Raw genomic sequence first — 18,148 nt, forward strand, 5'->3', positions numbered from 1 at the left:
GCTTAGCAGGAAGCTATAAACATCAGTGTGTTATGAACATTGTTTTTTCAACAAAAAAAAACAAAAAATAGCATCATACCAGACGCTGTAAGAAAATAATTCCATCTCAGCTGAAACTAAGGTTCTTCCATATCCAAGATTAGAGGTGAAAGTATTGCCTTGAGAATGTCCTTTAACTCAGTGAAGCTTGATTATGTGGCATTTGTTTGTTTTGAAAACATCCCCCTCACCTTCTTTGACTCAACCATTTCTCCCACAACCAGGTCTTTCAGACAAGGAAGGCAGTAATGATTTATAACATGGATGATGGATAAGTTGGTATAATTACCTGCAGACAGCCTTCTCTGGTAAAGTGTAGTAATCTGATTTAAAATCCAGCAAAGAAGGTTCCTTATTGTGATCTACTGAGTGACAGCATTAGGCATAAAGAAACATGAGCTGCATTACCAGAGTTAGACATCTAGAGTTTTGTATGCTCACTTTCAGAAGAAAAGCTGGGTAGCCCTTTCATAAAAATTTGCTGAGCTTAGGGTTCTGCTACAATATTTTGCTACTCATGATCAACACATTTTCAATGGGTATAAACAGTGTTAAAATCTTTGCAAGATCAAAGGTCACATTTGTTGAAATTTATGAGAACATTCCTACTGAAGTCAAAATCAGTTTACAGGACTCTAAGGAAAGTCTGAATTCTTTTAAAGAGCAGTGATCAATGAAAGCACTGTAAATTTAAAGTTCAGACAACCTTACTGATCAGTTCTGATTTCTCCTTGATCTTAAAAAATCAACAAAATGTTTTGCTGTGCTGCCAGAGTTCATTTGAGATAGCGCTTAGTGAGCTGGATGTGTTAAAATGCTACCCAAGTTCTCAGAATTAACTTCACTGGGAAAATTTATCTCTATGAAAAACAATATATCCTAGCAGAACAGAATATTTTTTTATTTAAATGTGAAATATTAATTAGAAAAAAAAATTAAAAATTAGTAATGCAAGAAAATCCTCAGAACCCTTTATGAATATAAATAATAATTTGATAATGTATCTGTACTGTCTACTAGCAGGTGAGAACATTTTAAACTCCATATTAAACTGAGCTTGCAGAGACGTCTTCTGCATATTTCTGTGTCTTCATCTATCATGTTTTACAAAACATCTGCTTTTATGAATGTAAATGACAGTAGACGGCGTAAGTGAATACATATCAGGGTTTCTGTTATGTACAGGGCTATGTGAGTTTGCTGTGTAGTGCAGGTGATATGTAGTTTGCTGCTGTTTGCCAGGATCAAAATTGTGCATTCACAGCAGAGCCAGGGGATCTTGCTATGTAGTATCTCCCTTGACAGTGAATAAGAATGAAAAAATGGTAGGTAATTTTTAAGGTCAAATGCATGGTTTTGCACTTGGGGCACAGCAATCCCAAACATGAGTACAAACTGGGAGAAGAACTCATTAAGAACAGCCCTGTGGATAAAGTCTCCAGGGTTTTAATACATTGAAAACTGGTATGAGCCAGCAGTGTGTGCTTGCAGTCTGGAAGGCCAACAGTGCCCCGGGCTGCCTCAAAAGAGAGGTGGCGAGCAGAGTGAGGTAGGTGATTGTCCCCCTCTGCTCTTCCCTTGTGAAGCCCTATCTGGAGTACTGCAACCAGGCCTGGGGCCCCCAGCACAAGGAAGATGTGGAGCTGTTGGAGCGGGCTCAGAAGATGGCTGGAGTATCTCTCCTACAAACAGACTGAGGGGTATGGGCTTGTTCAGCCTGGAGAAGAGAAAGCTCTGAGGAGACCTCACTGTGGTCTTCCAGTATGTAAAGGGAGCTATAATTAGAAGGGAGACTGATGTTTTACTGTCTGACGGTGATAAGGCAAGTAGGAACAGTTTTAAACTAAAAAAAACAGAGATTTAGATTAGGTGTTAGGGGGATTTTTTTTCACTGTTGAGGCACTGGAATATGCTGACCAGAGAAGCTGTGGATGCCCCATCCCTGGAAGCATTCACAACAGGTTGGATGGGGCCCTGGGCAGCCTGATAATGAGTGGCAACTCTGCCCATGGCAGGGAGGCTGGTACTAGATAATATTAAAGCCATTCTATGATTCTATGATAATAAATAAACTAGACGTTAAATCTCTGTACAAAGCTCAGTTATCTTTCAGGATACAGGTTGACAACAAGTCTGTGCTTCACAGCAGTACTTCAGATACCAAAGAAGGAAAATGACTGCTAATTCAAAGCAAGATTGATCTAAGCATAAGTCTTCCACATAACTAAACACATCCTGATGCTACAGAGCAACTCTTTACTTGAGATCACAAGCTTTCCTTTCTCAAGAAGGAAGAAGTTTTATGGTACATCTGCTCTCTGATGTGGCTAATATATGATTACTTATGTTGCAAGTAATTAAAGCTAGCTTTAGTTTACAGCAGCAACAGCTGCAAACTGTCCACAGGCACATGTCATGTAAATATGAAAAGGCAAGAGAGAAAAGGAACTTTTGTTTCTTTTCCAGTCTTTTTCTTGGTGTATACACAGATAGAAAAATAGATTCAGAGAGTTCATGCACTCCACCAACTCAAATCATGAAGTCAGTTAATAAGATGAAATTTATACAGGAAGTAATTAAAATTATAACTCCTATTGTCGCAAGCTGGAAATATTTGTGGATGCCTGTTGCAATTCACTAGATAACCTCACTGAAGTATTGAGAAAGGGTAAAGAATTGATATTTCCAAAAACTAGAAGTTGGTACAAATTAGAAGAATTCAGTCAGATTTTCAAAAGACTCTTTTTTAGATTTTCACTGTTACTAATATTTAAAGTAGAATAATGACAGTATTTTCCATCACTGTCATCTGACAAGTTACAGATTCTATCACAATTGACCATTTAACCTGAGTATTTATTCTGCTACACCATTATGCTACCCAAGATATCTACTTTTCATCAAACAAATGTTAGTTGGGAGGATCTTCTGGAGGTCATCTGATCCAACCCCCTTTTCAAAGGGGAACTGTAACCAGCACCAAGACTTGCCTAGCCAAGTCCTGAAAACCTCCAAGGAGAATATTCTACAGTCTTTTTTAGTAAGTTGTGGCAGGATTGCTCCATCCTCTAACAAAGAAGTTCATCCTGAAGTCAAACTGAACTTGTCATACTGCAGGTTTTGTGGCTGTTTATCCTTACTGTGCCACTGGTACTCAAAAGAGTTTGCTTCATCAGCTTTTTAATAGGCTTCAGGTAGGTACAGGCTGTTTGTTCAAGATAGAAATGACCAACGAGAATGTACATGTGTCACTCAAAAAGTGATGTTTCCCATTTATTTCCATGGAAAATACAACAGATATGAAGAGCACAATCACACTTTTTGATAGAGCAAATTCTCAGCTACAAAACATTATTTTTAAACATAGTCACCACCATTAGCTCTGCATTGTCACCACTGATAAGCAAGAGCTTGTAAAAATCTGCATAGCCATCCAAAACATGGCTTGTCCTTTACATCACTGTTGCCACTGCTAAAATGCACCACTCACCACCTCACTGTGTTAACATCCACTGTTTGGTCTCCATAAACATTCAGCAAAAATTGAGGAATGCCAGTGGGTGCAATTTTTTCCACATGGAAGAATTAACTTACACACCTTTGCTTCATATGCACTTCCATGTCAGCCACCATTTTTTCAGGCTTCTTCTCTGCTGCCATTCATCACACGACAAACAAATTTAATGAAATACTACCATACCACAACCATCTGTCTCTGACATCGTGGGCCAACATAATAAGATAGGAGGTATAACTTTCAGAGTAGCCTTTGTATTTAGTGTTAAGCAATAATGAAAAATGTAAAGAAAAGAAAGAAAGTTTAGACATGGTATATTGTATATGCCTGAGGAATTTTCTGAGTGCAGATGTCACATGACTACTACTACTGAAAGGAAGTGTGCAGGAATCACTTAAATCCTCATGCAGAAATTTGGCAGCAGGTGATGACAGTAACAATTCCAGCACATAGAAAGAAGGCTACTTCATCTTTAGAAAAGTTTGTGACTGCCAGGTACAGATCTGCAAAATGCTTGTTACAGTGCTGCAGAACTGTTATCACTCTGGTTGTGAGAATGCAGGTGCAAATACTAAAAATGTTGCTTCAAAATTTTTCTTTCAGAAGATAGTGGAATTACTACTGTGACATTACTAATATGCTTAGAACTATAGAATAAATAATCACTGACATTGAAACAATCCTCTGAAGACTCTCTAGTCAATGCTTTCTGCTCAAAGCAGCTGGATCTACTCAGATGCAATACTTGGATTTTCCTTGTTTCACCTTCTCATCCTCCAGAACAGGTTGTGATCAGAGCAGTGAAGGTTGCCCCCAACTTTCACATCCCCCATAATTTCTTCCTTATTTGCAGTATGAGGCCTAGAATACTTTCATCAGATCCTCAGTAATATCTACCAGCAGATTATTGTTAATGCACCTGGGAAGTCTGCTAGACTACTTGTGTCCTGCTGTGCTGTCCTTGTAGGTTTCTAAATTCATGTTTTGCAACATTCAGAGGGAAAATTTGGTGATATGGGAGGGATTGTGGATTGTGTTTTATGGAAAGTCTCTTAATGGAGAAATATTCCTGTAAGCATGGAATCTTTTTCTGCAAAGGGGATCTTTATTAATTTCTCTTTGTATTTTGCACTACTGCACATGAAAATCAAAGTACTCGTTCTTCCTGTGACCATTTCCTATACTTGTTATTACCCTCCATGCCTAGTTCATGCTCCATGTATGACACCTTGTAAGCCATATATTTATCTGTGTGCAGTACCCTTTAATAGATAAATTCCCATGTCCTAATTCTTTGAGGTTCTTTCTTTTTCTTTACAGTCATGTACATACTTATGCACACAATCATTCATAATGATTAAAGTAGGTGGTTCACTGTGAATGTTTATATTAAATACAGAAAGTCCATAAGATTGCCCTAAGTAATGCAACAAACAATTGATGATTTTCAATCAACTGGTTAATATCTCTGTTAGCTTTACCACACATTGTAATCAAATTGTTAAATATTTTCCACTTTGACCTCTCATCTCCTCTGATGAAAGAAGGACAGTAACTATTTAATGCCTATGCTGTAATTGATAGCTTATACTTCTATGGATGAAAAAAAAGGTTATCTTTTAAACAGACTCCTATCATCAAAGGAGAACAGTTCATTGAGTAAAACTGCACATTAAAAAGTTGTGGTTCTATAAACAAACAGCCATATATATATATATATATGTATATATATGTATACTTATGGAAGTTCTAAATGAACAGCCAACAGCAGTCAAGTATGTGATTGTAGTAGAAAAACTGAAAAATGGCTTGTATGGAAAAGAAACAAATCTATTGATTAGCTTGAAGGCACAGTAATACTGAAACAACATTTCTCCAGCAAGATCAGATAGGAGAAAACTAGGAAGAATATTCTATGCAATATAGGTGCATATTTTATTTAACGTATTAGCTACAAGAACTACATGGTTGTTTTTTTTGTCCAATAGAGGGCAGAGTGATAATGACGTAACAGCGGGAGCTGATAAAAAGTATTGAAAAACATTTTGCAGAAAAGAATGCTGAGCCTGATTCTCCGTGTAAGTATTACAGCTCCCACTGACTGCAGCCTTCCTTTTGGATTTACAGTATCACTGTAAAAAAAAAAAAAAAAAGATTTCTGCATGGATCTGGAGAAAAAAACACTCTAACAAACACAAAAGAATAAAATAGATTAGAACACAACACACAGCTGGAATGGATCTTGAGAGATCGTCAAGTCAAACTGCCTGACCATTTCAAAGGCAATCAAAAGTTAAAATATATTAGTGAGGGCATTATACAAATACCCCTTGAAGACTGACAGGCAATCGGCATCAACCACCTCTCTAGGAAGCCTGCTATAGTCCTTGACCACCCTCACAGTAAAGAAGTATTTCCGAATATCAAATCTGAACTTTCTGTGGTGCAGCTTTGTGTCATTCTGATGTGTCTTGTCATTTTAGTGACCAGGGAGAAGAGACCATCACCTCATCTGTATTTCTCTTCAGAAAGTTTGAGACCAGTGAGTTGCCCCTGAGCCTGCTCTTCTCCATACTAGACGACCCTAGTGTCCTTGACTACATACGACATTCATTCATAGAATCATAGAATCATTAAGGTTGGAAAAGATCTACAAGATCACCTAGTCCAATCATCAAGCCATCACCACCAAGCTCACTAAGGCATGTCCTCCAGTACAGCATTTATCTTTTTCTTGAAAACCTCCAGGGACAGTGACTGCACCACTTCCCTGGGCAGACTGCTCCAATGCTTGACCACTCTTTCTGAGAATAAATTTTTCCTAATATCCTGAACCTCTCCTGGTTCAACTTAAGACCATTACCTCTTGTGCTATTGCTATGTAACTGGGAGAAGAGGCTTACTCTCACCTTTCTACAGCTTTTGTTCAGGTAACTGTAGAGTGCAGGAAGGTCTCCTGTGAGCCTCCTCTTCCCCAGACTAAACAATCCAAGTTCTCTCATCATACCTCATAAGTCTCATGTTCTAGACCCCTTACCAGCTTCATTGCCCTTCTTTGGACATGGTCCATGGTGTCAGTGTCTTTCCTGTAGTGAGAGGCCCAAAACTAAACACAGTACTCAAAGCATGACCTCACCAGTGCTAAGGGCAAGAGGATGATCAGCTCCCTGGCTAACCTATTTCTGATACAAACCTTCTTGGACACCTGGGCACACTGCTGGACCATGATTAGCCTGCTGTCAATTAAAACCCTCAGATCATTTTTCTCCACACAACTTTCCAGTCACTCTGCCTCAAACCTGTAGTGAAGCCTGGGGTTGCTGCGACCAAAGCATAGCATCTGGTACTTGCTCTTCCTGAAGCTCATACAGTTGGCTTCAGTTTATCAGTCCAGACGATTCAGATTCCTCTGTAGGGCATTCCTACCCTCAGGCAGATCAACACTTGTTCCCAACCTGGTGTCACTTGCATACTTCCCTCATGCAGATCATCAAGCTATTAAACAAGACTGACCTCAAGACCCTGAGGAACACAACCAGTGACTGCTCACCAGCTAGGTTTAGCTCCTATCATCACAACTCTCAGGTCCCAACCATCTAGTCACCTTTTTACCCAGTGAAGAGTACATCTGTCCAAGCCATGGGCTCTCAGTATCTCCAGGAGAACACTGGGGGCAACAATGTCAAAGGCTTTACTAATGTCTAGACAGAATACATCCACTGCCTTTGCCTCATCCACCGGGTGAGTCACCTGGTCATAGGAGATCTAGTTGGTAAAGCAGAACCCATGTTGTCTGGGTCCAATCCCCTGGTTGTTGCATACATGCCATGTGATCACACTCCAGACAATGTGCTTTGTAATTTTTCCTGATACAAAGTCCAGATTCACAACCCTGTAGTTCCCTGGATCCTTCTTCCAACCTCCTTGCTGTAGCTGGGTGTCACACTGGCAAGTCTCCAGTCTGGAATCTCAACCCTAGAATGCTGCCCCTACACTCATCTCTAGCGAATCTGGTTTTATTCCCTTCCCCCTTGAAATCTAGTCTAACGACCTCTAAACAAGCCCACATGTGGACTAGAATTCCTGTAATCCTCTGAGACAGGTGAAATCCATTTGCCGCCAGCAAGCCTGGTGCTGAATAAACGATCCCCTGATTAAAAACAAAACAAAACAAAATTCCATGTGGCATCAACCTCTTAGCCAAGTGTTTATCGGTTGGGTTTTCCTATTCCTCTCAGGTTTTTTCCCTCCTTGTGAAGGGATCAAGGAAAAGACCACCTGAGTTCTCACTCCTTCAACTAACCATCTTAATGCTCTACAGTCCCTCTTGATAGCCCTTGGGTTTCTCCCCCAACCTCAGCACTGACAACCTTAACTATCGGAAGTGGATCATAATCAGAGGACCATACCTGACTAAGGAGTTTCCTAGTAACATCCCTCACTTGGGCTCGAGGGAGACATCAGGCTTCACTCTGCGTTGAGTCTGGACAGCATATTGGGCCCTCTGTTCCCTTCAGAAGGGAGTCACCTATGACAATTACACTTGTTTTGTTCTTGGCAGAAGCAGTCTTAAGGCATGGAGGTGTCTGACTCACCCTTGAAAACCCTCTGCATGGACTTCAACATCCTCACTTACCTGTGTTTAAAGTTCCAGGGCCTCTTACCTTTTCTACAAGGGCACCTGGGGAGATGATGTAGGCTGGGAGGGGATTTGCCTGCCATCCCAAGCAGGGACCTGTTTCCACTCTTCCCTGTCTCTTAGGTCCCCTTCTTCTGCCTAATGATAAGAGGATAGGGGATTCTCTGCTAGTTGTAGAGTGTCCTGCCAGTGACTTTCTTGAAGAAATGAAAGGGTGTGGCTCCACTATCTGATCTCCCTTTCATGTTCCGTGATGCTTCTTAATCTTTCTACCTCCTCTTTTAGCTGTGCAGGTATTTAGATCACCCACCTGTCCACACTGCACATAAGTAGTATCTGTCCAGTACTTGTGATAGCCTCAAGCACTCCCTACAGCCAGAGACCTGGACAGCTGCGTGTTTGTGTGGGTGATTGGTCTGAGTAGCCATGTTGTTTTTCGCAATGCCTTTTGGCTGAATGTAGACCACTGCTAGATCTAATTCTACTGAAAAGGTGAGGACCAATAGTTGAGCTGGCTTCTCAAGTGGGGAGAGGAAACTGCATCCTCTCTTCTTGCCCTCCCACATGAACTGCCATGCAAACTGCCGGGTCGTGATCTACTGACATGCAGTGCCCGGTTTATACATCCTATTTGCCATGCTTCCAGTTACGCACGCTTCCTAGGGGCTGCCTTTGTATATGTGGGGTGCTTCTGCCATTACTACTGACTTTGCTCACATAATGTTAGAGTCACTTCTCATCAGGGGCTCCACACTTCCTGCTCAGGAAAGGGAGGGAGGTGGAGCACCCCAGCTCTCCCTGTGCTTGTTTTCATGATATTTTGCCATGGTATTGCCATCGTTTTGACTCTCTGCTAAGGGTCTCCCATCACAAGCCTCTACTGTGAAGTTTATCTGCTTGAGATCTTCGATAAAATGGCTTGCTATAAATAGCTTGACCTGCTACATAATGAGATTGCTTGTTCCTTGTCCTTTTAAACGTGGTACTTGAAAAGGGGCCAGTTCTCATGGATCCGCAAACCCTCTCTCTAGAGCCAATTCCTAGTGAACACTGCTAACTAGCTCCCTTAGTCACTTAAAGTTTGTTCTCTTAAGCTGCAGACTGGCAACTCTGCTGAACTTTTGTCTCATTGCACCAAAAAATTTTGAACTGTGGCAAAGACTGCCACCTAACATCACATCTCCTCAAGATCTTCTCTATTCTCAAACACATCTAGGAGATCACCTTTTCTAGTTGGCTCACTATGTGCTTATCAAAGGAAATTGTCTTCAGTGTGCTTTAGGAATTCTTCAGATTTGCTTGTCACAGCAGTTTGATATTCCCAGTTTCTGTCTGGGAAACTGAAATCTCCTAAAAAGACTAGGGCAACTGATCCACGTATGTATCCAAACTGTTTGCAATTCATCCATGCTATTTCCCTGGGAGTGGGGTTAATAGTGTCTCACAATGTCTGAGTGTCCTCTTCGGTTCATGGAGGAGCCCACAAAGGGGCAGGCCCCAAGCTAGAGCTGCAACCTGTGGAGAGAAGTCTATGATGAAGTTGGAGTTTGGGGGGATCATCTTATGCAGGATGGGCCCCAAGGTACTGACCCAAGTTGGAGCAGTTCTTCAACAGCTGCAGCTTGTAGGAAGTCCAAGTATGATCAATTTGGGAAGGATGACATCTATTGGAAGGACCACATACTGAAGCAGGGAAAGAGAGTAAGAAGGAAGGAACAGCAAAGACAAAGCTTTACAACTGACGTTAACTTCCATTCCCAGTTTACCTGTGCCTCTCAAAGGAAGGCATGTAGAAGTGGGAGAACGGGAAGGAGTTTATTTTCAGTTCTCACTGTTCTAGTCTGTCATCAATAGGCAATAAATTACTTTCATTTCTCTTATGATTAGTCTGTTTTGCCCGTGGCAGTAACTGATGTGTGATCTCTGTCTTTATCTCAGCATGTGAGCATTTTTCAACACATTTTCTCCCCTTGCCCTTTAGAGGAGTTGGAGTGAGAAAAAAACAAAGTAAAGCTAAGCTACCTACCAGTGTTAAAGCACCATAAACACAACTCTTAATATTCTTTTCACCTAAAGATGAAAAGGAAAAAGATGTGTGAGGAAAAATACTTCTAGAGAAGGAGCTAGTTTTTCTGTTTCTAAATATAGCTTTGATACTTTCTAAAAATTACTTATGTATGGAGAACTTCAGACTTCATCCAGTCAATGGAAGCGAGTGAATGTTGAAGCTAATGCACAGAGAAAAGATTAGAATTGATTTCATCTTTGGGACAGGGAAAACATTTTTTATATCTTTGCAATGACACTAGGACAATGAAAAATGCTGCAACACGTAGCCTAATCTGATACTCCATATGAGTGATGAATAACAGAAGTATGGTTCAGCTGAAAAACCTCTATCTTCCTGTCTCACCAGAAACATCTTGCAAGGTTTCAGAACACAGTGCAATCTGTACATATTCTACCTGACTTTTACTGGGTATTCTGAGCAAAGCCTTTCAGTTCTGGCAGGGTTCAGATAGACTAACATACCTTTTCCATTACTGTTCCATTTGGATTTTTTCAGCCTATATAACTACTGCAGTTACAATAGCTGAATAAGTTTAAAAAAGGTAAGATGCTTTATCAGTCCACACTGCAAAAATATACACATTATGAAAGACTTGGGAATGTTCAAAAATCATGGAACAAAAAGTAATTTTATAACCAACTTTTATATTATTCCGTACTATCATTTTTCAATGTTTTGTACAGTTTTGTTTCAAATTGTCAGCCTGGGGATAGGTCATTTTCTCCCTTGAGGGATTAGACTGCAGGCAAAGAGGTGGCACTGCCAGTAAAATTTTCTTCATTTCAAATAATTTTGTTCTCTTCTCCATTTATTTTCATCCCATTAAGTCCTCTGTAACAGAGGATTCCCTATGTAAATAGGCATCCACCCTGTTATATACTTGAAACCTCCAACCTCATGATATGCTAGTAGCACCTTAGTACCTTCATGAGAAGCTATGGTGAAAGTTGTGAGAATAATTGTTCAATTTCTTATTCTGGATGGCCAATTATCATGCCTGAGTTGATTAGCTAATACAAAAACACAGTGCTTGGAACAGTGGGACAGAGGGGGATGTAGAGATAGTACAGTTATTGGAAGCAGACACAGGTCTGAACTTTAGGTATTTCAGGTTGCCAGGATGTCCTGAGATGAAATTAAAATACTGACTTAGAACACAGATTCTAAGAAACTAACTGTTAACTATTCTGAACCATGTACATCCCATTAGTTTGCATACAACGAGATAACTTCAGCTCAAACCATGACTGTAGTGTATGTGGATAATTTCAGCATAAAGTGTATCAGAATCTGGGGACAGGCAGGCAGAAGAAGCCAGCTCCATGTGTCTCAGCATTACTCACCTCAGGTGAACTTTTCAGTTTCTGTAAGTACTTTTACAAAAAAAGATCTAGGGACTAACTCCCATCTGTTGTAACTAATGTACTCGAAAGCAAGCAGTCTGCTTTTAGCTCCTGGCCTCTGTAACATAGGGAGCATCATCCTACCATAGGTGACATCAGCTTGGCCCACGTTGTGTTGATACTGAAGTGACCACCGAGCAAGCTGATTTTGGTTAATGCCACGTCCATTATCTTTATCAATGTTCATAGTGCAGAGATATTGTCACAAGAAAAAGCCTTAGGAAAACTAGTAGCGGTAGCCATGGTGAACAACAGGCCAAGTAGGTGCATAGAAGCACCTATACACCACAGATTACTTGGAAGATGTTCTTTACACCTGCCATGGTAGACAAATGGAAACATGAAGCTTGAATCACAGATTATATTTGTTCTTAGTGATGTTTCAAGACTATTTGCTTCATCTGTATTTTTCTAACACAAGACATGTTTTCCATGCTGCAGTTTTTATGTGATGCACTTCATATGAGAAATGTGGTGTTTGAGGTAGAGAAAGAAAAGAATTACACAATTATGTTTTCAAATACCTCCCTTCTTTATCTATGGTTTGAAGAAATTCAAGAAAGAAGAATTTAGAAAGAAGCTAGGGTGCATTTGATCTTGAAAGTGATTTAAAAACCTGAATTTCATGGAGTTAGAGTAATTTTTTTAATGTCTGCTGAGAAAGTCAACAGTTACCTAGTTACTGGAGTTTACAGCATGAGTCATTATAGTTTTATATGGTGTAGCTACATTAAGACATACCCTAAGAACTTTGGTTGCTTTTGCATAGCATAAATGTTCTAAAAACAGTGAAAATATACACCAACCTAAAGAACAGAGACTTTTAGATAGAACGAGATAATTAAAAATACAAGGTTAGAGGAGACTGCAAAGGAAGAAAGAAGGGAAAGGCTTTAGTTTTGAGTGGAACTCTGAATAGATTCAAATATGAATCACTCACTGGGATTAAAAATGGCACCTTTTTCTGCTTGTTTTTCACTTCTTAGTAGGATGCTAGTTTGCATGTTTTTTTGTTGTTTTTTTTTCCTGTTATACTCTTAAAGTATGCCTGCACAAACCTTTAGTTAAAATTGGATGTTATCAGCATTACTGCATTGCCAGTAAGGAATTTGCTCTCTGGGCTTGTTTGCCAGAGATATTTACTTCTGTATGTTAAGTAGAAATTCTCTCATTTCGATGCTGAAGGGTTTTCTTACGTACATAGTGAAACTAAGGAGATAAATTTGAGGGGGGGAGGGGAGGGAAAAGGACTTAAAATCTGAAATTTGCTTTGGAAGACGGGCTAATTGCAAGGGTTACAACAAGCCCACTGCAATTTTTATCCTGGCTTAGTGAAACTATGCTATGCACCTTGTATAGATTTCTTCTCTGTTCTCATCTAATTTGAAAAAATCTTTGCTGAATACATACTGTAAGTACTTGCATAAGATTTATTTGCAGTTTATAGCCAGCTAAAATAAAATATCTTTTGTAGGAAGTACTTGTTACCTCTCAATTTCACCAAATGTTTACATAGACCTTTTTTTTAGCATGTGAGTAATCTCAGTTTAGTCAAATAACAAAAGTTCACATATACACATACTTAGGCATGTTTAAGCACTAATTGAACTGGGACATGAAGCATTAGCAGCATGTCAATAGTAGTTTAACACTGCTTAACAGTTTTTAAGATTGTCATTAAATGATTCAAATTAAATGGGTTGTGAATGTCAAAAATAAATAACTTTTTTTTTCTCGTACTTTACAGAACGAGGCTCAAAAGAACATCTTGATCTCACAGAATTAATAGGAGTTCCACTCCCTCCTTCTGTCTACTTTGTCACTGGCTACGGAGGTTTTCCAGCATATAGCTTTGGTACAGATGCCAACATTGGTCGATTGACAAGTGCTATAATACCACTGCCTTTCTATAGAGATTTTGCAATTGTAGTTACAGTGAAACCAAACAGTGATCGTGGAGGAGTGCTATTTGCAATAACAGATGCCTTCCAGAAAACTATTTACTTGGGAATTAGACTTTCACCAGTTGATGAGAGCACCCAGAGAATAATTATGTATTATACTGAGCCTGGCTCTAGTATATCCCGAGAAGCGGCTTCATTTAAAGTGCCAGTGATGACTAATAGGTGGAATAGATTTACAGTGACTGTTCAGGGAAATAGCATTGCTTTGTTCATGGACTGTGAAGAGTATCAGAGAGTTCAGTTTCAGAGGTCGGATCGAGCCTTGGTATTTGAATCTGGCTCTGGGATATTTGTTGGTAATGCAGGAGCCACAGGACTGGAAAAGTTCACAGTAAGTACCATGCAATAAATTCACGTCTGATCCAGATATTGAGCCCAATGCTCGGTTTTTGTACTATGATTATCAAAGTAAATATATCACTTACATTTGTATAGTCTTTTATATGAAAGGTAGATTTCAGCATATACATTTGTTTAATTTCTGAGAACAATACCTTCATAAAAATTCAAGTTCTTATTAGCTAGATACGTTTATTTCACACAATATCAGGAAAAGATAAAGATATACATAAAATAAAGCTGTTTCTACAATTTATATACTACTTGAAGCTTTTCCGTTGTTCTAGAAAAATGGAATGGCCATAAACCACTATTGCAAAACTTGAATGTAACCATCTTTCAGCTGTATTCAGACTGGAAATCTCAGCCATTGAGCTTCCAAGGTTATTGAGCAGGTGACCAACTCATTGCCAAACTTTAATGGAAATGTCACACCTTTTATGTCTTGCTTTTGTACTTCTTCTGTACTTCAAAAATTGCATGGTAGTTTATGAGATTTATACTTCTTCCCAAAAATTAGTAGAGCAGCACAAAACTTAAAAAATATATTTGTTTTAGGAAAACAAGATATTATTTCCAAAGCTCAAGTGTATTGACAGGTTGTGAGCTCCATTAGATAAGCAACAAAAATAATGTGTTTGTGTAATTTATCTGTCTCACCTTAGCACATAGGAATTACACAGATATATTGATTAGTAGCAAATAAATGGTAGAAAGGGATATGTAGGATAACTGCCTGCTTATGCTTACCTACCCAGACAGTCAGAATGACTGGACTATTGGAGCTCCCTGATTACTAGTAGGAATAAGAAACATTCAAGAAAATCAGTTGATTTGGGTACCCTACCTGGACAACTCATGTTTGATAATCAGTTTCTGAGATTATCTCCAATAAATCTGTAAATATTGTGGAAGGAATGCATAGTGGGTTACACCCTAAGGTATTTCCCACTGAAACAGGCTTTTTTGTATGCTGTACTGAGTACACAAATTTCAGTCATTTGCCTGACTGTTTCATTGCTATGAATTGTGATGTATGCTTTAGTTCACACAGTGCTCTTATGTTTTTATTTCTTCATGCATCATATGTCGGAATTGTTTCAGAATAGAAAAATTACGTTGTTGATTGGCTGCTCAGGCAAGAACATTTTGCCCCAAATAGAAATAATTCACAGCAGATTGGACAAATGTCTCTGTATGTCAGTTGCTATTTTGTTCTGGCTCACGGGAATTCATCTGTCCAAAGCCCTGGTTGCCAAACATAAGGACATGACTATAATCAGATTTTATGGAACAAAAAGGAAATTCTCACCGGTGTTCCTGTAAAAAATGTGCTAAAAGGAAATGAACCAAATCATGTTGAATTAGTGATGATAAGTGTCTGCAAACCAGCTTTAACAGAGAAGGCAGCAGCAGGCACAAAACCTAGAGAGGGTCTACAGTACCTCGTACCCATCCTCTGTACTGTGACAGAGTTGACCATTACTTTCTTGGTTGGAATATATAGCCGACAGTAACTTTTCTTGGAAAAGCTTAGGGCTCTTCATTTTGCTTCCTTCACCTTCCAGAGATGCAGATAAAAGCAAGAGAGGAAAATTTGTTTTCCAAACATGATTTACTCATAATGTGAAAATTACTCATCTACTTCCTTACATCTACTATCTACTTCCAAGAGATAGCTCAGGTATCTGTTTGCATATCCTTTCATGTGTAGTTTTCAGTAAACTGTTTGGTTAGTTTAACATTGTTCAATATCTGATTCAGCCATTGTTTAATTATAGGAGAAAAAAAGGTGACTCAAATCACTGAGTTGTTATCTAAGATTGTCTGCAAATTCAGGAAGTACCAATGTAATAAGTTTCATGGCCTTTGACAGTTAGAGGACAGCTAAAGGACCTCAATGTTTGTTTCTTTTTCCTTTCTGGAATATTTTCAAGTCCAGCAGAAATGTTGCTTTCAAAATATTCCCTTGCTTATAATTCCCCAAAGCTTCTAGGAAAGGGAGAGAGTACAGCAGCAGTGGAAACAGGGAGCCAGAAAGTAGGACGTGGCAAATAAATGGCACTGGAATTTGCTTTCTTGTTTTTTTTTTTTTGTTTTTATTTTATTTTATTTTGTTATATTAAACAACAGCAAACCATCCTATGATTCCTATCTCAACAAAAGTTGCAATTTTCCTCACCAAGACTCAGGCTTTACCTCTGAATGAGCAGATCTGCTATGCATCCGTGACCATAGTCAGCACACAGAACACAACCAAAATGTTGCTACGTAGTGTAAACATTCTAGTTCCTTGAAATCACCGGATAAATACATTTTTTAAGAGTTATGTGGAGACAAAGGCTAAATCTGGCAGCTTCTTCATGCTTTTGCCTACAAAAAGTGCAAGAGTAGGAAGGCAAAATATGTAGAGTGAGCGGAACAGGAAGACACAGATCATGCGTGACAGATGTCCCTACTTATCTTTCTACCCTATGTGTCTACCATGCCCAACTCTGTGAAACCTCATAACAAGGGAATGTCCCCCACATTTCTTTGAATCTTTGTAATCTAAAAGACAAGATTTAAATGATTAAAACGACTATTTCTGCTTCTTCAGCATGTCAGAGTGAGAAATGTAAATCGCAACTCAGAAACATTTGTTAATGAAAAATCCCATCTCCTTTCTTTCTGATTTGAGGTTTAAAGCTGGTTTCTCCCCAGATTTCTTCACCACTTACTTGTATTCCCTCACAATCCTTTGCCTGCTTTTTATAGATTTTCACTTACAATTTTTGCAGTAGCAACGTACTTTTTAACTAGGAAAAAAAGCAGGCAGCACTTCAAAGACTCTTAGTTAGAATCTAGAAATCTATCTTTCAGATGAAATACAAAGTACGTAAATAATTTAACAGTTCTCTTGACCTAAAACTCATAGTCTGGCAGCTTCAAATTTCATTGTAAGACTAGAACATGAAAACATATTTATACTTTTAAATTGAGTTTATTTAAAAAAATAAATAAATTCATGCCTCAGATAATTTTCCAAACAAGTAGAGGGTTTTATAGTCTGTTTTCAATTTGTTTTTCATTCTTGTGCACACTCGATGAAATATTACTTCCTAGAACTGCTTTTCTTGTTTCATGTAGGGCTCAATTCAACATCTGACAATCAGATCTGACCCAAGAGCTACTGAAGATCATTGTGAAGATGATGATCCAGATGTGAGTATTCTTACAAATATTTCTTTATCTATCCTCAGTTCCTGGATATCTGATTTCAAAGTCATTTACAATAGGATACTTTTCAAAGGCTTAACTGTATTATATCTTTTTGTCAAGACAATACAATTTTTTAAATTCTCTATATGAAAGCATCTCATCTTTTTTTTTTTTTTACTGTGAAGCATGTTAAGCTGCGATTTAAAAAAAAAAAAAAAACATCCTTTTCTTCTATCTGTAACAACTTTGAAAATCAGAATAGTGTTTAATATTTATCTAAAAGGTCATCTTCATGAAATATTCTAAGCGTCGAAACAAGTTAACATCATAATGAGACTGAGGATTCACTAATCTGGGAAAATAAATAAATATGTACATACATAGATATAAGTTTTTTCTGCACAGAAGTAGGTAATTCCTTGGAGAATTTTTCCTCTGATTTTTATGAACTGGCTGTTATGGTTGGATTTTGCACAGGCTTCAGGAGACATCAGTGGCAATGGCAGTGTTCAAGAATATGAAGGCATTACTGAGACACAAGAAGAACTCATGCCTTCTCACCTTCTCATAAGGGTAAATTTATTACATTTATTCACTTTACCTTTCTGATTTAAGTTGTAAGTTGTAAGTTGTAGATTCTGCCACTAGTTTTTCCTTTATAGCAGCTTCCAAAGGCGCCTCTGAGAACAATATGTATTCATCCACAAGAAAGACTGCACTACACTGGATCAAAAGGATGGTTTATTTGATAAGGATCAACAAGTGCCTTGAGAATATAAGAACAAGGAAAGAACGCAAATATGACAATTATCTGGAATACTCATTTGTTGTGTTTTAACCTGGCAGGTGGCTAAGTGCTACAGACTTCCACTTACTCTCCTTTTTCCCAGTGGGATGTGGAAGAGGATTTAAAAAAAAAGTGGAACTTGTGCTGTGCTACCTTTCCAGCAAATGTCTGGATGGTAGAAATCCCTC

General features: G+C 38.7%; 1 protein-coding gene across 2 annotated transcripts in view; it reads left to right on the forward strand.

The window, feature by feature from the left end:
• COL15A1 (collagen type XV alpha 1 chain) overlaps positions 1-18,148 on the forward strand; it is a 106,688-nt gene that overhangs the window by 15,904 nt on the left and 72,636 nt on the right. For both annotated transcript variants that reach the window (XM_085220053.1, XM_085220054.1), the window contains exons 3-5: positions 13,417-13,964; positions 17,102-17,176; positions 17,651-17,746. In XM_085220053.1, the coding sequence (XP_085076179.1) occupies positions 13,417-13,964; positions 17,102-17,176; positions 17,651-17,746 (719 nt within the window). The remainder of the gene's footprint in view (positions 1-13,416; positions 13,965-17,101; positions 17,177-17,650; positions 17,747-18,148) is intronic.

Source organism: Meleagris gallopavo, chromosome 3, assembly GCF_905368555.1.
Source record: "Meleagris gallopavo chromosome 3, MGAL_WU_HG_1.1, whole genome shotgun sequence".
NCBI lineage: Eukaryota > Metazoa > Chordata > Aves > Galliformes > Phasianidae > Meleagris > Meleagris gallopavo.